The 26,997-nt window shown below is 40.9% G+C and overlaps 1 protein-coding gene across 1 annotated transcript; it reads right to left on the bottom strand.

Moving 5' to 3' along the window:
* Nucleotides 1–869: 869 nt before the first annotated feature.
* On the bottom strand, nt 870–26,997 carry Bmp3 (bone morphogenetic protein 3). Its single transcript, XM_051198191.1, has 3 exons — nt 26,241–26,997; nt 10,077–10,984; nt 870–3,733 (listed from the first exon to the last, which is right to left on the bottom strand). The coding sequence occupies exons 1-3, from the start codon at nt 26,548–26,550 to the stop codon at nt 3,542–3,544; spliced, it is 1,410 nt and encodes a 469-aa protein (XP_051054148.1). The 5' UTR covers nt 26,551–26,997; the 3' UTR covers nt 870–3,541.

Consider the following 26,997-nt stretch of genomic DNA (forward strand, 5'->3'; position numbering starts at 1 on the left):
TTGCATTTCTCTGATGGTGTAACTTCCATATAACATTGAAAAAATATTTCTTGGCCATTTGTATTTCTATCCTTTGAAGACACTCTGTTTATTTCTTTGCCCTATTTTTAATTGGGATTTTTTTCTCTGTGTTTCATTTTTCAAATTCTTTGCACAATCTTGATAATGACCTTCCATCATATCTATGGGTGGTGAAGAGGCAGGAGTTTCAGTACCTGATTTATATGTAAGATGAACGAGGCTGTGTGAGGTCAAAGGACCTGCATAAGATGATCAGTCAATGCCTCTAGTCTCAGCTAATCTGGCTTTCACTTCACCATAGTTGAGTAGGCTCAGACTGAAGGGTGTGGGAAGAGCAAGAGAGTGTATTTTATTTCACAACCTCCGGCCTTTTTTCTTCCTTAAAGAAAATCTTGCAATTTATGCAGCATCTCAAAGACCAAACTAATTACATTTAGATCTTAACCTTCTAACATGGACAATATGTGGTAATCTTGGCTGAAGAAGTGAAGTTATCATTGAGTTAAGAAGCCAGATATTTTGGAGAAAAATTAAAAACCCAAATCTCTCCATCACAAAATATAGAGTTTGTGGTTTAAAGAGGGAAGAAACCATTAAACGAGTCAAGGTAAGGGTTCCCACTTGCAAAGGCTTGAGATACCCCCTCTGTGTGAGCCTCTCTGGTGATCTAAGATGCGCATGGTGTTTTGTTGATCGGAAGTTTGGGATGCTCTGTTCATTAAAAGCTTTTATTGTTTTGAAAGATTTAACTTTGTGTCTCAGCTTCTTTGCTCTTTTCAGATGTAGCACAGTGAGAAATGTTTCTGAAATAGTGCCCTTCCCAGGAAAGAGAATCGAATAGGGACATGTTCAATTAAGCTGTTTTTATTTTTGTAATATAGAATGAAAGTTTTTCATTACTGGAGGAAGATGATACAAGATCAGCAAAGCTTAATACGTCAGTAGTGAAGTGTCTGTCACATTTACTCTGTGACACTCTTGAAATGGACTTGACAAAAACCTAACGTCATGTCCTAGCTAGGAACTATAGCTTTTTTTTTTTTTTTTTTAAGATGTTTTTCTCACCTTGTAAGGAAAAAAATAATTACCAATATAGAAAGGCAACAGTCATTAAATAAATTAAAAGCATCTTTAAACTTTTTCCATATACATATAATATATATTTAAATTGCTATTGACTGTACAAGCATTAAACTTTCAACTAAAACATTTACAGGAATTAATGTGAAAAGTTGAAGGGAAAGCTTTTTTTTTTTTTTTTAGAAAAAGGTGACCATTTAATCCCTTATAAGCTACACTAAAATACTGAGAAATCAGTCTTACCCAATATTTCTTACTTAGCTGCTTATTCATCCTTACATATCAGGTATGTGTAGCTATTTCTCTAACCCAGCCTTGATTCAACATGTTCAGACATTGGTAGCACAGAGAAAATTTAGAGCTTCAAGATTAACTGAATAATGTAGTTACATAAACATTGCATAAGTCAGACTGATGATAGTATTACTCACAGTTGTCTATGAAATATTAAATGGGTAATAAGACTTTTATACAGAAATAGTAGAACACTATATTAATGGATAAATGATCATCAGTTGATACAGAGCTAGGTGAGCATAAAATTTAATCTGGAATACTGCAATCCTGAGGTCTAAGGCATTCAATCTTCCAGTTTTTACAGCATCAGATTCTGAGAATTATATAATATTTACACAGGTTACAATGAAGAATTCTTAAAATACTGCATGGATATAGGTAATCCCTTACCCGGAATTCCAGAAAACAGTTATCAGGAAGAGAATGCATAGATTCAAGCCAGATGGGATCCCAGCTGTAAGAGGGGGTGGTAGACATAGGCTCCTACCTCTAACCAAGAAGCTGTCTGCAAACGACTCGCTTGAAAAGGGAAAATTAGTTTTCTCCAATGGAGTGTCCCTGGACATATTAACCACACTTCAGGGGTAGACCCTGAGCCCAGGAATAAATGGTCAACATAAGACTAACCCTGTGGTATTTTTGTAACTTTTTGTTGAAAAAAATATAATAATTGTTTTCTCTTTTATTGTCTGTCTCTGTCTCTGTCTCTGTTTCTGTCTCTGTCTCTCTCTCTCTCTCTCTCTCTCTCTGTGTGTGTGTGTGTGTGTGTGTGTGTGTGTGTGTGCCTGGAAGACTGGATGGGGCAGTGTTTGAGAGGGAAGAGAGGAAGAATGAGTTGGGAAGGGAGACAGAACTGAGATGGGACAAGCAGGTTTTATCTAGGAAACAACATTTTAAATTGTAATACTTTCCCCCATCAATATTAATATTGCATAGGGAGTTCTCAAAATCTTATGGGGACACTGTACAGAAACTTTTTACCTAACTCATTGCAAAATAGACACTTTTTAAAAAAATATTCCATTAAATAAAGCCTTATTAATTAAAGTGTCAGTCATTTTACTTTAGCCTCCACTACTAAAATATTTTTAGCAGTCAGTTTTTTCCTTGTATGCCATATTGTACCCCCAACTTAGTACATGTTACCATGTACGAAGACCTCCATTTCCATTGCTAAGAAAATGTCAAAGCTCAATGTGTGCTGGTTTTAGCATGTCAGCCACTAACTAAAATGAAATATTAATTAGTCAATTTATGGACAACATTACATGAAGATTATAATAGCAAGAGGACTAGAGAGCTAATAACTTCAGGAAGTACTTCTGAAATTAGCTTAGAGCAGATGAAATTGCATGTTTAAAAAGGAGGTACTGGAGAGCTACATCTGGGTTTTCAAAAAATGGAATTCCTAATTTTCTTTTTCTGGAACTCAATGAAAAGAGGACATCCAACCAGACAGCTGGGTCAAGCATCACTCTTGGCATACTCTTTTGGTTCATCAGTGGATGGGTCTCATTAGAATATGATATTGGAGGGAAAAAAGGAATCCCATGAGGATAGAGCCATAGAACCACATTAAAAAAATTTTTTTTAACAAAGGTACAGGTGCCCAGCACACATATACACACACTAGCACTCATCACACACTAACTCAGCTCACACCATAATTGTGGACAAAAATCAAGGGTAAACAAGTCTCAGAATTGCTTGAGAATCTAAGGCAAGAAATCTAATAAAACCACAAGATTCCTATCTAGGTCCCTTTAGTCATTAGATGAGTAGAGACAAATGATGTTATTGCTGCTATCTCCCATTTAGTTTTAAAGCCCAATAAAAAATAAGTCAACAAGTTCTCCAACACTCCTAAAAACAGTTTGAGTAATAGCTTTTCTTATGTGATTAAAAAAAAATAGATGTCCACATTCACTAAAATCTTACTTTTAGTTACATTTAGAAGAAAATACAGTTCTGTTTTTCTTGGTGGAAATCTTCACTCTATTTGTTCATTCTCTTTATGCTATAAAAGATCTTTTGGGACAAAATGCATTGCCACTGCAAAAATAAAAACAGAAAGGAAGAAGGAAATAGTCCATAAAACCCAACTAATGATTGAATTGAACACTTGAATTCATTCTCTGCTGGGTTATCTACAAGCACAGGAGTCCACGGTCATGTTAGGGTACACCTTAAGCACCACATTCTTGTTTTCATCAAAGAATAAGATGCTGAGTGAGGACATCTTTTCTGGCACACAGCAAGGCTCAGGAATTCCAGAGACGACCCCCACTGCTCTCACTATACTCTGAATGGTCGCATGGTTTGATGGCTTCAAAGACTGGAACGAGAAATAAGAGCTACATGTTAGGTGAAACTGCTGCCTCCCCTCCCCCGCCACAGACCTCATCACATAAAATGGATTTGTTTGAACAGTTCAGTAAAAAAACAAAACAAAACAAAACCCACATCATTGAATGTTCAGCCCAGACTCCTCTACCTCCTAGGATGGATCATCTATAAAGTGCATGCTATGCTCCGGGAATTTTGTAGGTGGTGCCTTTAATCTTCACAACAAATTGGTTAGAGTTTTGCAAAGACTCGGGAAGTTAAATGACTTGTCTGAAGTCAAACAGCTGGTAAATAGTACAGTGAAACTTTGAACTCAGTTCTGTTAGCAGAAATCATTTAATTGGAAACAACTTAACCCCAAAGCATGGAATTAATGTATTCTTTATGTTTTTATTACAATGACAAAAAAATTTCCTTGACCTTCTATGGACCTTTAAAGAACTCCAGAGAAAACACTAACAGAGATAACCATCACCAACAATAAAGTGACATTTATTCGCTTATTAAAATAAAGTTAGGTGGGATACAGCCTACTTGTTTATTTTGTAGTCAGTAAAAGTTCATATTACACAATTATTCAGTTCAGAACAGAAATTGGGATTGGCAAGATCATACCATTGACCACTGGGGGTCACTGTTGCTCCATAGGCAGCTTAAACTGGGTGGCTTGGTGGTCTAAGGTGGGCCATGTCCTCTGGGAATAAGATATAGGGTCTAAGGTTTTCACATGGGTGTCAGGAGTTTGATCAAGTCAAGCCCAGAGTGGTCAGGAGGACACTATTAGAGAAGCCAAAATGTCTGGCGATACTTCAACTGTCCTAGTATTTTTTTCTTAAGTGAATGAAATTAAACACATTTAGAAACAGAAATTTGAGAACTCAGGTTTTGGCTCAGTAGAATATTTGCCCACCATGTGATGGTTAGTACCTTTCAATAAAACAGAAACAACAAACAAACAGCTGAGCATGGTGCTGCCTCCTTGCAACCCTGACTCTTGAAGGCAGAAAGATAAAGAGTTCCAGGCCAGCCTTAACTGCACAGATAGCTGAAGGTCACCCCAGGGATACCTGAGACACTATATCAACGCAAAACAAAAACCAAACCAAAAGCAAACCAAACAACAAAAGGAGGGCAATTTCCCAAAGATGAACAATATCATTTCAACTAAAACTCTCATATTGCTTTTGACTCAGGGGCTTCAGTATCCATGAATTGGAACTTTAATTCTTGACCTTTAAAGAACACCAGAATGGAAAAATGGGAAAAGTTAGAAGGCCAAAGATGCAACCAGGGCAAAGGAGAAGTAATGCAGAAAGCTAATGTACTGTAAGAAAAAAAAATTAAAACAAGTTTAAGAGAAGATGTGTGCTGACAAAGGAATGGAGATGTTATCTGAGTCATTCCATCATCTTCTAATTTCAAGAAGAAGAATCCATACAGTACACTTCACAGTGCTGTGTTTATTCTTGCTTCCTATTGATTTGAAGAATACTTTTAAAATGGCTTTAGTTAGTTAATTAAATGGTTAATAAGCCCTAATTGATTACAGAACAAGGTATTCTCCTCTTAAGTTTTAAAAAGCCCCAATATTAGTTCCTTACATATTGTTTGCTCTATATTAAAATGTGTTTACTGAATGAAAATTATTAGAAAAATGTAGAGATCAAAAGAGCATGCAAGTGTATATAAAGAATGTCACAATGGCTCCCACATGTCTGGAATTGCCATCGATGTTGAAACACTCCAGTGAACAACCACTGCTAGCCACTGTGTTACTATTACTGATTTTCATAGGTAACCTTTGTCTAATCCACATTTTCTATTATTGATTGAAAGCTACGTGGAAGACTCAGCCTTTCAAACAGTTTGTTGTTAGAGCCTCAGGGGCAGTTAAAACCAGGCTTTGTGATATAATTCTCTATGGTTAATGTTTAATGCCTACATATCACACAGTGTGGATGGCCTTAATTATAGTACTTGAGCCATTACTATGTCTATGCACTGACTCCCCCAGCTCTTAGAATGCATATCTAGACACTGGAACAATGTTGCTAAATGACTAAAATACTTAGAAGAAATAGCATACCCTTCATTTTACCCATTTATGAGAAATGAATTCTATCAACAAAAAAAAAAAAAGATCCTGTGCAAGTGACTTGGTGTAGATATGGAAAATATTTGTGGGTGTTTCCTAGGGAAAATTCTTGTCCTTTTTTTTTTTTTAAATCCAAGTCAGAACTGAGTATATGAATAGTCTCTAGTGGGTTCATCAGAATCAGGCCCAAGCCCTTGATTCTGGGGTGGTGCTTTGTATCAGGGACCTCTCAGATGACTAGGGAGTATCCCCTTTTTCCTAGCTGTGGAATCCTCTGATGGAGCTACCATTACCAGAAATGGTCACATCATGCACAAATAATCCATGCGGTCATTTGCTGTTGCGAAGCACGCTGCCAGCAAGATGTTTTGTTTTTGAGCTAGGATCATGTTTCTCATGACTCTCTCTTTCATGCTTAGAGCTGGTGCCAGTCACAAGTGTGAATCTGTGCTCCATCCGTGTGCATTCATCACTCTCTGTAGAGTGTGCACCTTCCACATCGATTCAGGTGCAAATCAGCTGAATTTTATTGAGATTCCGTGCATATAGTGTTCATCTTCATGGCTGAGATTAGACCCAGAAGAGCTAGAGAGTTCTTTAAGAGTCTATCATTTTGGATTAATTAAATGTGAATCTCTTTATATGGAACACTCCATTCAAAGTATTTCAATTATTTGTTGCCTAACTCTATATCTCTGCTATTCCTAGCTTTTGCACAATTCCTTGCAGAAATAACTTCATTCCTCTAATCCTTGTTGGTTTCTTGGATCTCTGTCAGGAACAATGGCTCAATCATTTTCATTGGAGATCTCTGTTTTCCATCGTGGCTGAGGTGGTGAGGGAGGCAGAGGCACAGAACTTGGCTCTGGCTATCTGGGTATTTTTCATCGTATGGCACCATTCCAAGAGTCTCTCTCTGGGAGAACAGATTGGCTCTAAAAGCCAGGAATCAGAATTAAAAAAACAAAACAAAACAAAAAACCCCGAACTGTTGTGTCTGTGAATGAAACCTTCTGTGGCCAGGCTTGCACCTGCCAAGCTGGGGGACGGTGTCCTCTGCTTAGATTTGATTACAGACGCATTGGAAGGGGAGAATATGTCATCAGCTGAGAACCTTCATTCTTGACCTGGGCCACGAGGTTTTGCTCCACGCTCTTCCAGTCCAGCCCACATGGGTGTGATGGCCCAGAAAGTATCTAATTGGAATCATTGAAAGGGCAAAGCCTGGAATTTGGGAAAGGCAGAACACAGCTGTTCTGAATTATAGAGCAGGTTGTCAACTTTTGCAGACGAAGCGCTCGGCCATATAGGCCAGGCTTTCACCCAGGAGGCCAAAACCATGAGGCCCAACAGAGGAGTCTGGCCTGGGAGAGCGTTCCTCTGAGGCAAAATATATATCTAAAGTCTGAAAGTTCCTTGGCACGTCAGCCAGCCCACATGTGCTGTACTGATTTGATGAGAGACCTTCATTTTCCTTTACTGGTCAGACTGTATTTTTATTTAAATATCTCATTCTGGATGCCACACCAGACACTGTGCTAACAGCAGTGCATATTAATTACCTCCTCCCTTTCCCTGTATTTCCAGTCCTCCTCCTCCTTTGTTACTAGTTGACTGAAAGATACAGGGTCCTGAGTGCTTAAAGGGAACCCCCAGCACACGTGCAAAGTTAAGCAGCACTTCCACACAAGGAGATGCTAAACTCCCACTCGACTTAGCGAAAGGGAATGGCAACCTCAGAGAAAAGACCTCCACACGGATGTCTGTTATGTGTCCCTGGAGCTTTGATGCCATTCCAAGTTTCAACAAATATTCTGATGAGTCCAGTTCCTGCCACAGATTTCCTCGTCATTCCCTTCTCCCCGGAAAAGAACTTCACTGGAAGAGCTTACAGCTGCTGAACTCAGAGGGAAGATCACATCTTCAGTTTTGTGATGTTTGAAAAATGACTAGAAACGTTTACCAAGCCTTCTTGCCTCATGGCTTTCCTTTTGCGTGCTTGCTCTCCCTGCACAGCATTTCCGTAGACACCGCTTCCCTTCCATTCTGTCTGTTGCCAATCAGGTGGAGAGCGCACGGTTGCTCTGCTATCTCGTTTTGTCATTGTGTTTGTTGTGCACGTCCTGTCATTTTTGCTATTTTCTGCATGTAGAACATTTTATTGATTTATCTAAAAGGCCATTGTTACTTAGTGGGGGAACCAAAACTCAAGCCCAAGGAAACTGTTAATCTGCTGTCACAGAAAACATTTTGTGAATCAGCAGCATCGGTGGCAACGGCAGCTGAGGCCTTGTTAGAGGTGCAGCAACCCCTGTAGTTTCTACCGCATGTGCACTGTATCAAACCCCATGTAATCACGAGATTCCAAGCAGTTTAAAGGCTTTAAGATTCCTGCCATGACCAAGTATGGTGGTTTAATTATGTAGATGCTTCTCCTGAAATTCTCCACTGTGTTTACTAACTTCTTCCAGGGTGACTTTCAAATTAGAGTTCTTTTCAGTTTCTTCTAAAGAGAGTGGATTTATAAACAGCGACCAGAAGTAGAAGGAAGTTGAGAGGGCACAAGTGGGGAGAAGCTATGGAGAGGTGGAAACCGAGTCCTCTAGAGTTCATGGATAGAAAGCAAAGGGATTAAGCATCTACATTTGTATCTTTTCTGGAGACTGAAGGTCGAAGTAATGAAGGAACAGAAGAAAAATCTCACCAAGCTACCCAGAAGAAAATATAGCTAATGGAAGTGAGAGGGGTTATTTGGGCAAACACTAAGTCCTACCCCGAATCAGTTACTCTGAACTTAGATTCAGCTTTGAATTACATCCCTATTTCTCAATGTCACAAGGCAAGCCACACTGTAAAATAGGACACCTCTCTGCTTTTTCCATTTACCATCTTTACTATTCCCACGATGCTAAACATCAGCCCAGTTGGACACATTTTGCCTCAACAATGAAGGTCCTTTATGAATCATGAGATAAGACAGGGCTCTTGATACAGCCCCAAATTCATAACCCTTACTTCAGGTTGAATTCTTAAAATAGAGAATTGCAAAACTCTCTGGAATGACAACTTTGTAGGAGATGTACAAAGCTCATCTTTCTGAAATAACTAACAAGAAAAACAATATTTCAGATAGGTTGCTGGCCTTGAGACTGACCTGCCCTTGTGTCTTCAGCCCCTTTGATGTGTAGGCCAATCAGCGACTAATACAGAACATAAAATAGCATTATAAAGACCCATAAGCCGAAATCAGTAGTCTAAGAGGCAAAGGAAGATTTTCTCTATTTTTAGGCAGCATCGAAAAACAAAAACAAAGACCCAACAAACTAACCCCCTCCCCCAAAAATGATTCCGATTTTATTAAAAGCCCCCTTCAATTCCTCTTCTGAATTCTGTCCATTTAGTCATCTTTAAGTATGTGGTATAGAGATGTAAGCTGTGTTAGCTGAGATAGAAAGCAAGGCCCTGAGCTAAACCTGATGCTGGGGAGGATATGGCTAATTTTTTACTGTAGTGTGTACTATTTATACTCCAGCACAAAGAGAATGGCCCTTTGGTCTTGCTTGGGGAGACAGACATTGGAGTTGAAAAAAATTCTAAAAGCATGCTTATGTGATAAAATGCAGCCCCCATGTTTTGGAAGTAAACAAGGGTAATTTCTGACAGGTTAAGATGGACCTTGGGAGAAGTCATTGTCATTGCATCCTGTTTTTCTTTGCTTTTATTCTCTCCTCCTTCCCCCCCTCCCCCCGTTTTCAAGCAAATAAAAACATGTGTTTCAGGCCTGTTCACCTAGCCAAACCGATCTTGACCATTCACCTCTTGAGAAACTTTATCCAAAAATGCTTTACACCAGGGCAACAGACCCATTGTTCCTTCTTTTTTTGCTCCCACAATATTCATCCCTTTAATACCACTCAGAGATCAGCTTCTGCCATCTGGTGCTTGCTTACTGTGGACAGGTGTATATTCACAAGTGACCACATAGCTGGATATGCACCATGTTTAGAAACAAAAAATGCATATTTTATACATGTGGTTTTCATAACCTTCATACCTCATATTACTTTTAAAAACCATCAAAGAAATCCCAAGCATAACCACATTGCCCATTATGCTATACTTTAGAATGTTATAAATAAGGTTCTGTATAGAGTTTCTTAAATGGAAACACACATTCAGTGTGTTCTTCTACCCCATGCAAAAACAAAGCAAGTACAAGGTAAAGGACAGTGGCTACCTTTGGCATGGGGAACTGGCAAGCTCCGGAGCAATAATAAGCATCAAATGACTTGGGAGAGATAATCCATTCGCTCCAGCCAATATCAGCAAAGTCCACTTTGAGGTACCTCCTGGCACAATTTCGAGGTTCAATCCATTGCTTTCGTCTTGCCTTCTTCAGAGTCTGTTCATCAAACTGCAGTGTCTGGCCCTTCTGATGAGGTCCCTTCCTCTGTTTCTTCTTGTTCTTGCTCTTTTCAGGAGGCTGAGTCTGAAGGGTCTTGTAAGGCTTTTTCTGCTCCCACACTCCGTCGTCCTCTTTGTATTGATATTCTGCTCCAGGTAGCTCATTGTTCTGCAGAGGCAGCAAGATTCCAGTGGAGCGCTTCTTCCTCCTTTCAACAGAAAGGGCAGCTCTGATATGACTATCCAATTTGGGAACCGTTCCTTCTGAGATATCTCTGTGCCTCTGTAAGCTAGATACCACACTTTCTGGCTCAGAAATGGCTGCATCATTGGCATATACCAAGATGTAAGGCTCTGGAAAAAGCAGCACCCTCTTGGGCAGCTCATGTACTCTGGAAGTAATGTTAAATCCTATGAGCAACTCCTCATTTTGCTTGGCCTTCCTTAGGAGCTGTGTGATATCTTTTGATAGCCAGGCCAAGCTGTCTTGATAAGTTTTGACCACATCTACTGACAGGTGACCCAGGGGCTGACTTTGGTTGGATTTGAGGATCCATGCAGAGAGATCGATCTGGATGTGTTGTCTCTGTGTGTGATGGGAGCATCCTTGGGATACTGGACAGCTGAAGCTGATGTTCACTATTTCTCCAATACAGAAATACAGTGTGGCTGACAAAATGTTCTCAGACTTAGTTAAAGAAGTCAGGTTAAAAGTGTGCAACCCCTGTCTTTGAAGAGTTCCTAGGAAAGAAAAACAAAGGGAGAAACTAAAGTAAACAGGAACTACTATTATTTTATACACTATTCAATATTCAACTCAAAATAAATCAGTGCTCTAAATATAACAGCTAAAGCCTTAAAATCCTTAGAGGAAGAAAACATAGGGATAAATCCTCATGATTTTAGAGTTGGTAACAGCTTCATGCATATGTCACCACATGCATTCAAGGAAAAGTATATCAACAAATAAAAGTTATAAATAAAATTGACTTTATCTGAGTTAAATGTTTGTGCATCAAAGGTAAGTACCAAGAAAAATGAAAGGACGATGTACAGAATTTGATAAGCAATCAGCAATCCATGTATCTAAAACTTTAGTAGCCAGAATACAACACATAAGTGGCAGCTTTGATTCAATAACAGACATGCCAATATGAGCAAAGGACTTGAGTAGATCAATCTCTAAAAATGATATACAAGTGGCTGATAAAATCTAAAAACATGTTGAAAATTGTCAGTCTCTAGGAAAGTAGAAGTTAAAACCTCAGTGATGTGACACATGCTATAGTGGTGTGGCTGTCACAGACATCAACAAAAAGCCTCAAATACAAGAAAGTTTGCAAGGAGAAACTGGAACGCCTTCAACTTATTAGGGTAGATACACATTGGTTCAGCTGCTGTGGAAAAGAATTTGGCATTTACTCAAAAAAAAAAAAAAAAAAAAAAAAGGAAATGGAATCAGGAAATTAATATATGATAAAGCATTTTCTCAGAAACTGCAGACAGGTGAGCAAGTAAGTGTATTCACAGTAAACAAAGGTAATAATAGCCTGGATGATCATCAGCCAATGAACAGATAAACAACTTGTAGTGTATCTATAAGACAGAATACTGTTATTGTGTTAAAATAGGAATGAACCTTGAAAGTTATGCAAGAAAAAAAAAACAGGTATATAAGCTCACTTACTGTTTAATCTCATTTGCATTAGGCAATCTAAACTAGATAACTCCAGAGATAGGAGCAGAGGGGTTCACTGGGTGGTTAGAATCAGCTTGGAATGAGAAGAAACTAAATAACAGTTCTGAGGCTTTACTTCCAGTTGATGGAAATATTTCCAAACATGTCAGAGTTTGCAATAGTGTGGCATTTTGACATATAATTGCCTGCCACTGTATCATCCATTCACTTTAAAATGGATCCTTTTAAGTTATGTGAATTTCACTTTCATGAGGAAGAGCAAGGAGGGGTGTGTGGGAATGTTTGGGGGGAGGAAAGGGAAGGGGCAAATTATGTCATTATATTATAGTCTCAAAAGAAACAACTTTTTAAAAGAGGTAAACAACACAGAATAAAAATTGTGCAGCCTCTCTCGCTATTGAGGGTTTCTATTGGGGAAAACACTCTGGGCTGACAGGAGTGGATTCTAAAGAAAGGCTACAGCAAAGATCAGTCAGCTTCACTAGTTTGCTCTTTGTTGAAGCACCATAAACATGGGAATTATAGCACCCTAGTGCACTTAGTGGTGCTATAGGCACACTTAGTGCAGGTGATGTTTGAACTCTGGAGAATTCTAAGACCTGTGTCTACAAACTCTGCACCTCACCACAGCTGCCTCTGTGAAATGTTTATCCACCCTTCTGGTGCAAGCACTGGGCTGAGAATTTGACCTGGATTTAATTACAGATTCAGTCACTTATTAACTTTGTAACTCTGGAAGGGCTAATGCCCTCATTCATAAAATAGAAAGACTCATACAACAGACACTCTAGAACTGCTTTTAACAAAGGACGTGGACTCCTGTTGGGTCACAAGGCCACTGAAAGCAGCAGCATGAAAGCCTGGCCTCTTTGCATTCATTTTGTATTTCTCTCCTTCATTCTGGATCAGATTCCTAACCAGCTGGATCAGACTTGTAACTGGCTGAAGGAATGCCTGAAATCTGGTGGTGCAAGATGACTAAACCCCCAAAGTGCCTAGCCTTGTCTTCCTTCCAATATGAAGGCACAGAGACAAGAGAAGCCAAAGTATTTCACAGTCAGCTTTTATAGTGCCTCTTTCTGAACCTCTCCTCTGAGAGGGGCTTTCAGGTCTCCATTTGGTATCCCAGACCTGCAGCCACTTTGAGTTCCAGGCACAGGGAAGCTTTAAAGGCAAATTTGACCAATGATGGGGTTATCATTAAAATGGAATGATTATGTCACCATGGAAGCTGAAGCTGCCTCTATACCCCTATAGGAAATATCATCTTGGGGACCACATTGTCTCTTCAAGTGATAAGGACTCATACAGAGTCACTTGAAGAATCAGACTCGAGACAAAGAACAGTCAGACCACAATTTGTCCAGGACTGCTTACTGAGACCTACCCTTGGCATTGTATCCTAGTTCTTCTCCGTGGAAAGCTGAAGCTCACAGCAGTACCCTCAAGATGAGCTGAGACATCTCACCTACCTCAGCTCTTTCTGTTATTGCCACACTGATTGAGTTCCTTGCCTACCTTACAATTCCTACTTTTCCATCAGAATGTTTGTATGGATGTGTGAATAGACCACCAATCTAGTCTTTGGCTAAAATGTGTATCTCTTGGGTCATCAGAATTAATGAGGTATGCACAATGTTTATAAAAGTTCTAGTGTTTCTTCAATGTAAATGCAAAATACTGTTGTGATCTGAGCCCAGATCATTGTAAATCATTGTAAGAAATACATTATTATAAGAATTATAATAAGTATGTATACTTACTTTGCAAGTAAGATCTTAGTATTTGGGTACTGTGTCTGAATAAATGAGCTACACCTTTAAAAATGTAAGATCATGGTATTGTTGTTCAGCTTGTCTGAACCTCAGCATTCCATAAATTCAAAATCCAAACTTATATAGTTCAAGAAAAATTATTGAAATTTTTAAGTCATATTAAGTCTATTAGCAATAGAAAGAGCAGGAACCTTGTTAGGAAAGGAAAAAACCAGTTCTTTCAGAATCATCTACTGAGTTCTAGCTAGGCTGAGGTTGGACCTGAAGAATCCAGACCCTGGGATTTGTCCCAGAGAGCCCGCCTCCATGCACTTGTTCCATATACATACTTATTTCAGAAATGCACATGCAACTGTGAAATTATGTTCTTGATCAAAAACACGTTTTAGTAAAAACAAAACATTTTTATAAAGACGTGGAAACTTAAAATGAGTTCATCAAGTCCCCAAGCATGGGGGAAGTGCAATGGGAAACACATTTTACTCATTTTTAACATTGTGTGAAGCAAAAGGAGGAAACTGCCATTTGTGCACATTTGTGTAATCCATGACACTGGGATAATATCTTACAGACCTTTATAACAAAGCCATAGCATCAGGGCTGTTCAGGGGCTCTGCCCTTAATTCATCCCAGTCACCACAACGTATACTTTTACCCAAACACCACATGGCTGAGGGGCATTTTAAAATGCAAGGAAGAGAAGGCACCCCATTTCAAGTCCATGGCAATCAAAGGTTGCCCACAAGTACACTGGTGGGTAATAGCTGAACTCCAAAGGATGAGGGGGGGCGCTGTCTCACTTGGTAAACTCTACATCTCATCTTTGAATATTTCATTCTTTCAAGCACATTTCTTTTTGCCTTGCAACTGTCTATCATTTAGCCTCTTCCCCAGCTCCAATCTTCAATGTCAATTAACTCTCAGAATCCTGTCACATTGCCTTCTCCCCCCATTTTCCCATTAAGACACCAGTGTCTTCTTCCTGGAAGATAACCCAGAGTTCTTAACCACAGAGGCATCTCTCAATTAAAATATGTGTTATAATAAAATATAATTATGTCATATCACTTCCCCCTTTCCCTTACTTTCTCCAATCCCTTTCATGTCCCTCCTTCTAAGTCTTTTCATGTCTTCTTGTGCTGCACAGTCTATGTACATTTAGACAAGATAGTGTTACTTGAGAGGAAGGAACCTTAATTAAGAAAATGTCTCCATAAGATCAGGCTGCACATAACCCTGTAGGGGATTCTCTTAATTAGCGATTGATGTGGGGGTTGGCACCACTGTGGATGGTGCCATCTGTGGTCTGGTGGCCCTAAGTTCCATAATAAAGCCAGTAAGCAGCACCTGTCCATAACCTCTGTGTTTGCTTCTGCTTCCAGGTTCTTGCCATTTGAACTACTGTCCTGACTTCCTTGATGACCAACATTGCTGTGAAAATGTAAGGCAAGTAAACCCTTTCCTTCCCAAGTTGCTTTTCTCATGGTGTTTCATCACAGCAATCGTAACTGTGGTGATTTGAAAGAAAATGGCCCCCAGAGAGAATGTCACTATTAGGAGGCGTGGCTTTGTCAAAGTAGGTGTGGCCTTGTTGGAGGAAGTGTGTCACTGCTGGGGAGGGCTTTGAGGTCTCTTTTGTTCAAGCTTCCTTCAATGTGACATTCAGTCTACTTCTTACTGTCTGTGTATCAGCATGTAGTAGCTCTTTCTACAACACCATGTCTTCCTGTATGCCACCATGATCCCCACAAAGGTAATGGACTAAACCTATGAAACTTTGCCAGCCACCCCAATTAAATGTCTTCCTTTCTAAAAGTTGCTGTGGTTATGGTGTCTCTTCACAGCAATGGAAACCCCAACTGAGACGGAAACTAGGGAACTGGGGTTCTGCTGTGTTGGGCCCGACTATACTTTTGTTTGGAGGAATTTGAACTTTGGTACTGTGGGTTACGAAAGCAGTAGAATGCTTTAAGCATTGCTTAATGGGCCCTGCTAGTAGGAGCATGGAAGACAGTGGAGCTGAGGCTGAGAGGAGAAAAATATTAGCATGTGGTCTAGCATGTGATATTTTGGTGAAGAATATGGCCACTTTTTGCCCTTGTCTGAATAGTCTGCCTGAGTCTAAATTGAAGGGTCTTGGATTAATTCTGCTGGCAGAGAAAAATCTCGAAATAGCTTAGTATAGACTTTGTCTGTGGTTATTAGTGTTAGCTCTGATTCTGATTTATAATGAAAATGAGAAAGCTGAGCAAATAAAAAATACAAAACATACAGATTGAGAAAGGGGGTACCAGGAAGTGGAATAGAGCTACATCCTGTGTTCAAGGAGATTAACATATTAAGAAATGGAATAAAGGGAGTGATGACCTCAGGGAATGATCCCACAGAGCTAAGTTTCCAACTTGTGAAAAGGAGTTAAAGAAAAGCTTAAAGACAGGTGTGATGGCGCAGGTGTGGTTGCGCATACCTTTAATCCCAGCCCTTGGGAGGCAGAGGCTGGCAGATCTTTGAGTATGAGGGCTGTCTGGTCTAACCATCAAAAACAGAAAGTTGGTGAAGATATAATTGAACAAGTGGACCATGTTCCAGCCCCAGAAAGCAGCAGAACTTAACTCCACATGGTTCTAGAGTTAAGAATAGAAGGAAGAGGCAATGAAATCTCCTTCTGTAACTAAGGAAAGCTACTGAGGCCAGGCATGTGTCAGGAGTGATCCTGAATAGAGTCCTAGGGATGGCCATTGTGTGAAGCTGTGAAGTGAAGCCTGGATTTTCTTGGACACCCCAAGATGTTGAAGATGCCAGAGTCATGGGATCCTTGACAGGGAGAGCTGCTAACAGGGAATGAACCATGCCATGAGAAAGAAGTGTGTTGCAGTCAACAAAGCTGAGAGGAATGGAGATCTAAAAGAGTTCTTTGACATCAGACATGGAGGTACATCGTTTGGAGTTTGCTCAGCTGGTTTCCGTCTTGCTTTGGTCCGGTATTTCCTCACTATGCTCTCTTCTCTTTGTTTTGGAATGGTAATGTAGATCCAGTACTATTATATGTTGGAGGTATCTGATCTGCTTTTTGATTTTGATTTTATAGGGGATTATAGCTAAGAGATTGCATGTACATCAGAAGAGACTTTGAACTTTGGACTTTAGCATTGTTGAGACTGTGATAGACTATGGGAACTTTTGAAGTTGGAGTGAATGCATTTTTACATTATGATATGGCTAAAAGCCTTTGGGGACCAGGGGTGGAATGTGGTGATTTGAAAGAAAATGACCCCAAAGGGAGTGGTACTAATGGGACGTGTGGCCTTGTTGAAGTAACCCTAACTAAAATACCACCAACTGTCAGATTGATAGACTGCTTTGACTATAATCTCTCTTTCTCTCTATCTCACACACACACACACTCACACACTTATCAATATACAAATACAACTTTCTGAGTCCATGGTAGAGGTTAATCCCCCCTCTCAGCAGTTATTAGTTACCTGTAGCTCTTTGTCTAGGGATGGGATGTTCCCCCTTCAGTGTTAGCATATATATTGATGCTGTTCTTATTAGATCTTGTTTGTGCAGCTACTTCTAATTGGAGCAGTCTTAACAGAAGACTTCCTGGCATTCTGATTCATATGAGCCTTCTTCCTCCTTTCCCACAATGTCCCCTGAGTGATGGATGCAAGAACTGTGCTAAGATGAACCCACTGGAGCTGGAATCTCCACGACTCAATTGTTCTCTTCCTTGTATGTAGTTGTGGTTCAGTAATGGTCTTTGTTCACTGTAGAGACAAGCTTCTTTGGTGAAGAGTCATGACCACATTATTTAAGAGGCATCAGACCTCCCTGGACCTATAACTACAGGTGTCTGTGAGGCCCCTGATGGGGGACAGGTGCCAGGAAGCAAATGCCTATCCCAACCAATAGCAGGATGCACTTCTAGTCTCCGACCATCTCTCCAGCCCCTAGAATTGCGTTTGTATATGAGGGAGGCTTCAGAATGGTCATGGTGTGTCTTTCAATGATAGGCGAGACTGGAATCTAAAAGTCATAGCTGAATTGGGGCCAGATTTGGGATAATATAAGTCACAACACAACAATGTAACTGAGAAACATCATATATGGTATTATGGTATGCAGGAACCAGAAACTTCCTAGCAATCTTGTAAAATACAGCAGGTTTGTTTCTAGATTTTCTCTAAGTGGTGGCTTTTTTTTTTTTTTTTTTTTTTTTTTTTTTTTGAGAAAAATACAGCTACCAATAGGTGGTGCTATTTTCATACTGTTTGGTGGCATCTCAGCACAAGTTCAATTGTCCTTGCTGGGACTGTGTCTGATGCACTTGGGTCAGTGTTGCCAATGACTACCTTGTGTTCTGACTTCTTTGTGAGATCCCCATGTCTGGTGGTTTGGAAGGTGGGTTTCTGTGCTGGAGACTGAACGGTCTCGAGCAAGTTAGGCAAGCTCTACCACTGAGCTGGTTTGTTGGTGCTGAGATTTTCTTTTCCTTGAAAGCACCAGCTCTGGCTGGCTGGGAGGTAAGCTTGTCTTGAGCAGCCACTCCCTTGGCTAGACCCCTGCCTCTGTGATCACTTCTTTGCAGGACGACTCCTTCCTAACACAGGGAGCTTCTTCATGACAGGGCCTTGTTTTGCACTGTATTTTTCTGACCCTCCAGCTGAATTCAGTAAGTGCTTTTTAATTTGTTTTGTAAAGTGAACACACCAATTTTGTACACTTACTACAAAATGAAAGGGCACAGAAATTAGCTGGCTAGTTAGCAACTGTTCGGAGGGGAACTCTGGTTGCTCTGGTTGCCCGTTAACCTGTATTGATCTTTCTAAGGGATTTGATCATTAAATAAAAGTGGGAGATATATTCCTGTTTTTGTCTGAGAAACAAAACTAAAAAATTGAGCTTAGGGAGTGGACTCCAGTTTGTAATTAGGTTCCAACTTAGTGGTCTCAGAACCATTTTGGCCTTTATCTGTTCATTCACCCTCTGTAACTAGCTGAGATAGTAATGTAGGCAAGGCAAAGGCAGTTTACCTTCATGCTGACCCACACAGAACAATTTCAAAGGGAATTAGCAGATCCAATGGAAATCTTTCTATGCAAAGTCTGATTTTAAAACAAATAGACTAAATGAAATCCTGATGATTAGTTAAATCCCTAGATAGCAGGGAGAATATTTCAATCATACTGAAAATATGTAATTAAGCACAGGTTTCCACACCCACTCCCTGTTTCTTTCTCCAGAGGAAGTTGAGTTGCTAGAAAGGCCCAGTGTCTGGGGGGCTGGGGTAAAGGTGGGGGTGGTGTACAGATGTCACTTGCTAGTGGCACTTCTCCAGGCTGCTTCCTACTTTCAGACAGAGACTCTGGAATCAAATCCAAGTCACAGCATTTTATGTTGTTTGGAAGTCTCAGTCAAATGATTAAGTTTTGTGGGATCCCAAAACAGCTATCCACTATGTCCAGAGCAAAACATCAGCCAAAGATGAGATAATATATGTTTTTCTAGAATAGAAAAGTGCTCAGTCGTGGTTTATGTGCACAGAGCTTCCACCCAAGGGCATCCCTAGACCTTGAACTCCCAGGGGTCAGACAGGTGCTGTGACTACTTGGATGCCATTGCTTACTTTTACAATCTAGAACACCTATACTGAAGATCATGTGTTCAATTTGTTAAATAAGCAACCATTATATTTACCAAGTTCAAGAGTGTTTCCTATCTAACACAAAGATGGAAAGTAACTTCTAATTCCCCAAATGAAACCATTCCTGAATGAGAGGACTCTTTGTAGTTCCCTTCTTGTGAATTTGAAAAGAGGAATTATTAAGGCGGCTATTTTTATGAAGTAGAATATTATTGCTTTCTATGGTGATGATAACACAAAGCACTGGAAATTATTTTAAAGCCAATTTACTTTTTTAAGGTAGTGTTCTTGGTTGATAATTTTGTTACTTTCTTTTCTCATAACATCATATTAAATTCTACTGAAATGTTTGCTGAGTTCAAACCATATGACCAACTGTGTCAGGTCCTCTAAATTGTTAGGGCAAAGTGAGAGAAACCGTGCCTTTCACAGGCTAACCATGGAAACCCCAGGGCTCTTCTCAACGGAACAAACCCATTATGCTGAAAACCCCCAGAAAGTGTGAGAAAAAGGCTTGTAATTTTGATGTATCACGTCTTTAAAAGGCTCTACAGGGGCAAAAATGGTTCTTTTTAAAGGTAGAGATTCCATTTTTCTAAGATAGTATCATGTGGGGGCATGAATTAAGAGGGCATGGTATGCTTCTTGAATCCTCCTGCAACCTACCTCGTTTTCGGGTGTTTCTTCTGTTGTCTACAGCAGCCATCATCACCCACTACAGTAGCCACAGTGCCTTGGCTAGAGTGGGAATGCTATCAATTACAGTGCCTGGGCACAACTGCCGCCCTGTATTACTAGCCCCAGCTATTTCTTTTTATTTTACTAAGAAAGGTACTGGCAAATGTTCCTTTACATTCTAATTGCAGCCAGTAATTTAGAATTTCAAGATTTTCTTTTTGTTCACTCCTCTTATTTTAAGCAACTAGAGTGTGGTATAATGTTTGTTTTTTCTACCACAGAACTTTTAGCCTGGTTCCATGAGTTAATGTGAAGACTGAACTGAGTGTAGCTGCTGAACTCAGGCATTAGTTGACTAAATGGTTATGCTTTCCTTTCTCTTTGTTTATATTTTTATTTTGACACAGGGTTTCTCTGTGTAGCCCTGGCTGTCTTACAACTTGCTTTGTAGATCAGGCTGACTTCGAACTCAGATCCATCTACTTCTTCCTCCTGCATGCTGGGTTTAAAAACTCTTGTGCCACCACTACCCAGTAAGCTAAATGATTTTCAGAGAGAGAGAGAGAGAGAGAGAGAGAGAGAGAGAGAGAGAGAGAGAGAGAGAAAGAGAGAAAAGTTTTAATTCTCTGTTGACTGAGCCTAAGGATTAGACTTCAGTTCCAATCTTGGCCATACTGCTAGTTCATCTAAAACTGCTAGTCTTCATTTATTATCTATGAAACTGGTTAAACCAAACTTGAGTCTGTCTCACAGAACAAAGAGTGACACTCAATTGAAAAAGTCAATGTGAAGACACAAAACAAATTTAGAAATGTGGATTATTCTTAGTATTTTTCATTAATGTTTACCTAAAAACATAAACCTATCTCAAATGTTGGGAGTGAGCACGTGTTTGCAAAACCACAGGGTATTGCAGGATGATGTCTGATGTCAACATAGAAAACTCATCTTGCCGTACAATCCATGCTATTCTAATCCCACTTTCAACAGGTGACTAGTTCTGCCCAGTCCTTGGTGGCTTAGCAAAGCCGGGTTGCAATGTTTCTTAATTGATTTCTTGAAGCTGGCTAGTCTATGTTGTGGGGCATGGAAATTGCCAAGATTCTTTAGCCTACACTGGACATTCTGAAGCAAGATGTGGGAATGGAGCGCCAGGCCATGCCTTTACCTGCCATGTGGGCATTTTTGAGCCCTGAGGGCCACTGCTGGTAGGTTGCCTCAGAGTGTTCAGAATCCCAAGATGACAAACACTCTCTGAAATGCGGGCTATTATTCTATTTCTTGTCTCTTTTGTGTTATGTTTTTTTCATGGTGGAGACTTCAAAAGAAGCTTAGCAGATGGCTATCTATCTTCTCAGATCCAAGGAATTTGACACTCTCATCTGGCTTCTAAGGCCACCTAGATCTCTCTCTCTCTCTCTCTCTCTCTCTCTCTCTCTCTCTCTCTCTCTCTCTGTCATACAAGCTCTCTCTCGCTCTCAAATTCTTAACAGTAAGAATTCAAACTTTCTTTTACTACCACCACCACCACAATAAAATGACGAAGAGACTAATTATCAGGATATGCAAAATCAACAAATGGGAAAAATCATCGAAATTTGGCTATAAAAGTTCTTCCCCATAATACAGCTCAGAAACATGATTAGATCATAACTGTTCAACAACTGTCACAGGGATTCCTGGTATGTATGGCTTCAGTATATCTGTTAAACACAGAAAATACTGGACATAAATACTGATAGAAGCCTTGAGTAAATATTTTTCTCATCAAGGTCTGAATGCTGACCCAATGAAATGATGTGTATTTCCACTACTGAATTTCCCCACTTTTCTTTTCCTGCTATTATGCCTACTGTAAAACAATGAGTATCAACCACAGAGAAGAAAACAATGGAAGACTAACTCCCTATAGAAGTGGAGAAAATAAAATGCAAAAACAGAGAGACTTTATGGTAATACTCAGAGGAGTTTACAACCTGGAAACAAGAAGACAGGACAGTGCCAAATGGACCTAAGTCCCAAAAGTGACGATGTAATCATTTGTCCCCAGAGTGTACTGCTGGGAAGTGAGAGCACAAGTCATTTACAGTGAGCCAGTCTCTGAATTTTGCAGATCTTTTGCGGGTGCTTTAGAACCAATGTTTTCCCAACTAGATGTCCTAGGGCCACAATTCTCAGAAGGTTCTCTTGTGGACAAAGGAGAAAATTAGCTCTTAGGAGGGGATACCACCATTAAAGGGCTGTTCCACACTGATCATTCTTTCTAACTTGTTTGACCCCAGTACCCCATTTTATGCAATACTTTCCAGAAACCTCTTTCTGTGAAATTTTCCTTCACAAAATAAGATCAGGCTACTAGAAAGAATAGGGTTGAAATAATACTGAAAATTTGTTCAGCAAATATGTTACGAAGCCCATTTCTGCTTCCAATAAAGGACTTGATTCCTTCAATTTGTCTTCCTAATACAAAAGTTTATAATGCAAAAAAAATCTAGAAGTATATTTGGCCTTCATATCTCTATCTGATTAAAATATTTGAACCAAACTAACAAGCACTTAAGAGCTTCCATGGCTCAGGCAATGTATGTATCCCTCTCAATTCCTTATGATGTATGCATTTTTAGTGCCTAAAATTGAGTAAATCACCTTCTTGTGTGAATTATCTGCTTAGGAGTTTTTCACATTGACCTTCATGGTCTTTCAGGGTCTTAGAGTGCTTAGAACTACATCACAAAGCTACATTTGAATTTTTTTTTAAAAAAAAATGTAATTCATTCCCCCTTTTCTTTCACCCAGCATGAATAATCAAGAATTTGTGGTATTATAGATTTTTAAATGTCAGGAATTGTAAAGCTGTCTTGCCTATTACAGTAAAACTTCATTAGAGGCTATCATGTATTCAAAGTCTCGTATAATTCAAAGCAGCTGTGTATCCCAGCTCCTTCTTCTCCAGATGTACTATTGTCTCTTAAATAAAAACATCATATGATCCAAGGACTCTATAGTTTCAAGTCTTGCTTCTAGGTGCCGGGAATCTTGATTACTATATCATAATAACGTCATTATATTCTCTTGCCATGGAACATAGCAAAAAATGGCCCTTTCCCACTAGTTCATGTATCCTTCAGGGCACTGGCTTCTAGTCAAGTGATGATTATTCAGGCCTGAACCATATATCTACCTTCCTACAGCCTTATAGGTTAGCATTGCACTTCAGAAAAAAATGCCACAGTCACAGTTCTTTACATTGAAAGATTTCCATTCACATTAGGTAAGAATCTCCCTGTCCTTCTCCACTAAGCCAAAATGTTTACTTGTGAGTCTGCGATACTTCAAACTTAGCTTCTTCTATTCATGAGGGCAAGTATAATTTTCTTGAAGTGATACACATCCACTGGAATGTGAGCTTTTTAAAGTTGATTGCCATAAGTAGTGATGGTTTTTTAATAAGTAAGCTTCTATTGCTTTTCCTAGAGAAGTTACTACTGAGAAAGTAAGATCAAGTGACTATGGAAATAAAGTGTATAAATTGTATCCTATGAAGGATCAGGACAGGAGAAAATTACATAAAGTATTGTGTTATCCCATAGTGGCTGAAGACAAATTTAAACCAATTTTTAAATAATAGTTAATCTCACAGCATCTGTCTTCCCTCCAGATGATGTGTTTCTAGCAGATTGGACTTCTTTGTGAGCCACAATTTTGTGAATCACCTTTTACAAAGGAAACAACAAAAACCCATCTTTACATTTCAAAAGAAAAGCTTACAAGACACCAATCTCATGACTTTGGCACATCAACTTCCTGGAGTTGAGAGAGGAGAAAGGGTTAGCACAAAGTGTGTTTAGGATCCATGCCACCCACTATCAAGTAATAGTTTAAGTAAGAAGTAATCAGCTACATTTCAGTTATTCCAGGGTAAGAACAATAAATAATTGTAATCAGGCATGTTCCAAGGAGCAAATGGCTCTCTAAGGCTATAACTCAGCCTGAACAAGTGCTAGAAGTGCCTGGTATATACAGAGCACAGACACACGGCCTTCCATAAGGTCTGTAATATCTAAGGGAGAAGGAGACACATATGTTGTGGAACTTAAGCATGTTGTGCTGGAAAAACAAATATAATTTATTGACACAGACAGTGTATTTTGCCTACATCAACACCAAGTGAAGTGTGTGTTGGGATACTGATAGTGATGAAGGGAGAGAAACACATGAACACTCTAGCAACTTCCATCCTGGAGTTTCACATCAAGGCCTCAAGGTCTTATAACAAGATCTTGTCACTGTGGGAGTAACCAAACATTCTGGAAGGAGTCCAATATGAACCACCTCTCCAGGAGTCTCCAATGGGAGCTAACATGACACTTACACACACACACACACACACACACACACACACACACACACACACACAGTGTCTACATTTGATGATTAAGTCATTACAACAGTTTGTAGGACAGTAAAGGGATTACTTTCTTATCAGGGCACACAGACTTGTATACATGTACCAAGTTTCAATCCATCACTTAAAGGAGTGTCTGGCCTCTGTAACGGAGTTTATCATTTGATGGTATAAGACTACGGTGAGGCTGATAATGGACATTGGAATTATAGTGGGTGGAATGAGTGAAAGCCAGAGATGTGATTAAGTTCTTACCTATGATGTACTCCGTCTAAACAATGTGTGTGAATGGTAGAAAAGCAAGTTTTACCTTCAAACATTGTGACACACACTAAAAAATAAAACTTGTTGATACAAAAAGAAATTTGTCACTTGGGTGTCTCAGCTATATCACAGCCAGAGAGATCTGGGTGTCTTCCTTATTGTCCACTGCTTTGCCCACCCACCAGCTTCCTTCCAGACCTTTTTAGCCCCACACTGCTCTTTTGCTGAGCTCTGCCCTGGATGATGCATTAATATAAACAGAGGGGTCACTGCTGTGGTCAGCTGTCAAGGTAGCCTCTGTAAGTGGCTAGGATGCTATGCATCAGGCAAGATAGAGGTTTCTGTGTGCTCAGTAGAGGACAGCTCTTTACGGGTCCTGCCCATGGGTCTGTGAAGAAAGTCTGACTTAGCTCAGCGACTAACTAAAGAGTTCTGTGTTAAAAGCATAACTCACATTTAGTGTAGCTGTCATCATGCCTCTGAGTTGCAGAGTGAGTTCACAGTAACAAGCAAGGGCTTTCCTTGATGGGTAACCTCCCCTTTGCCAGGGGTCCTAACTAGTGAAGTTGGGGGGAAAGCCATCCAGTAAATTGGAAAAAATTGACAGAGCAGTGGAGACACAGCTTCTTTCCTTGAACATTCTCTCCTGAAAGGCAGACTTTGCAATCACCTATTCCTTAATCGTGAAGGTAGGACACCCAACCCCCAGTGTGTCCCCAGAGAAGATAAACAGTGAGTGTCCAGGAAATTTGCCCTCAGGCTGTTGGAGTAAATCCTTCACTTCAGCACTAGGGCTGGGGTGGCATTAAGCCATGAATTTCGGTCTCAATGATCTGTGTTGAAAATGTTGAAGATAAGATTTTCATCCCCGATACTAAAAGGTTTTCTCTCCACCTTCTCTCCACCGGGCGGCCTCTTCCCATCCCCGGTTCTTCCCAGCTTGGACCACAAAAGACTTATTTGCCCAGATGGGTTAGAAATAATCTAAACACTCACGCACCTGGTTTTGTTTGTGTGTTTGCCACTAGGGGACTATCAAGAAGAAAGTGTCAGATATGACAACACAAAGGTCGCTGAGTTAAGAGTGCTGTGTCTGGGGAAGTGCCTGTTGAGTGCATATTTCTCTCCGGGCCCTACGTTGGCATAAAATGGCATCCATTTCAGTATAAACGCAGCCACAGCCTGTCGGAAGGAATTTCCGCTGAGCAGTTTTTAAATCACCAGCATAAGATCTCCGTAGGGGTGCCCGGGAAAGAGCTAGTCTGCTTCAGTGTTGTCCCCTGGCCTCTTCCTTCGCTACACCTCTAACTGAACCCCACCAACTACCATCCCAGATCTTCTCTCGCACTTTCCAGTCTCAGAACGGCTTAAACTGGGCTCGTCCAGAACGCTGCTGGAGAATTCCGAAAGGGCAGTGGGAACCGGAAGGCAGCGCGCCAGAGAGGTCCCAGGACAGGGTGGCAAGGCGGGAGGGGCTGCCCTCTGCACTCCGGGGCGGGAAGGGCTCCCCACCTCCCGACACTCACCTGCGGCTGAGGCTCGGAAGCTGCGGACTGTGTTGCCACCGCGCAGGGGCTGGGGACCCAGGGGCTGCGAGCCGAGTGTCCGGGTGTCCTGGACCCTGGTGCTGCCGCTGTACCTGTCGTAGAGCCACAGCATATGCTCGGACACCTTGTCGTGCCGCGGCAGATCCGGGCTCGGGTCACCACCTGTCGTTCGGTCGCCTGTCCCAGTTCCCCGGAGCTCAGGGAGATGGAGGCTCAATCTCTGTCCCTGTGCCAGGTTCAGGCAGAAGCAACCTAGCCACAGACACAGCAACCCGTGTGCTCTGGCCATTGCGAGCTCCCGCTGTCGCGCCGCGATTTTTCGGGTCGCCTGGGGTGCTCCAGAGGCACAAGGGACGGAGGCAGAGCCTGGGTGGCGCTCCAGCTGCGGAGCAGGCGCCTGGACCAGGGCACAGCTGGAGCCGGGCCCTGGAGGGCCGGCAGGTGGGCTCTGAGTGGCAAGAGACGCGCCCGCTCCGCTCCCCTCGAGGACCGGCGGGCTGAAGGTCTTGGCGTGCGCAGCCGGGTTGTCACTCACGGACTCTCCCTCCTGCGCCACCTGAGGCTCGGGAACACCGGGCCAAGTGGCCGCGCTGGGGATCTGGATCTGCGCTCCACCGGCTGGGACGCGCGCCTGGGCGGGGTGTGAGCGGTCGCAGCCAGCTGAGTTCTCAGAGGACGTGGTGTGTGTGTGTGTGAGTGTGTGTGTGTGTGTGTGTGTGTGTGTGTGTGTGTGTGT

This window comes from Phodopus roborovskii, unplaced genomic scaffold (genome assembly GCF_943737965.1).
Source record: "Phodopus roborovskii unplaced genomic scaffold, PHOROB, whole genome shotgun sequence".
In the NCBI taxonomy this organism is placed as follows: domain Eukaryota; kingdom Metazoa; phylum Chordata; class Mammalia; order Rodentia; family Cricetidae; genus Phodopus; species Phodopus roborovskii.

Excerpts from the sequence above, each read along its gene's own strand:
- Bmp3 (XM_051198191.1), bottom strand. The coding sequence starts at position 26,550 with ATGGCCAGAGCACACGGGTTGCTGTGTCTGTGGCTAGGTTGCTTCTGC. Across the intron at positions 10,985-26,240 it reads CTTCCGAGCCTCAGCCGCAG|GAACTCTTCAAAGACAGGGG; the intron begins GTGAGTGTCGGG and ends TTTCTTTCCTAG. Across the intron at positions 3,734-10,076 it reads GCCAGTTCCCCATGCCAAAG|TCTTTGAAGCCATCAAACCA; the intron begins GTAGCCACTGTC and ends TTCTCGTTCCAG.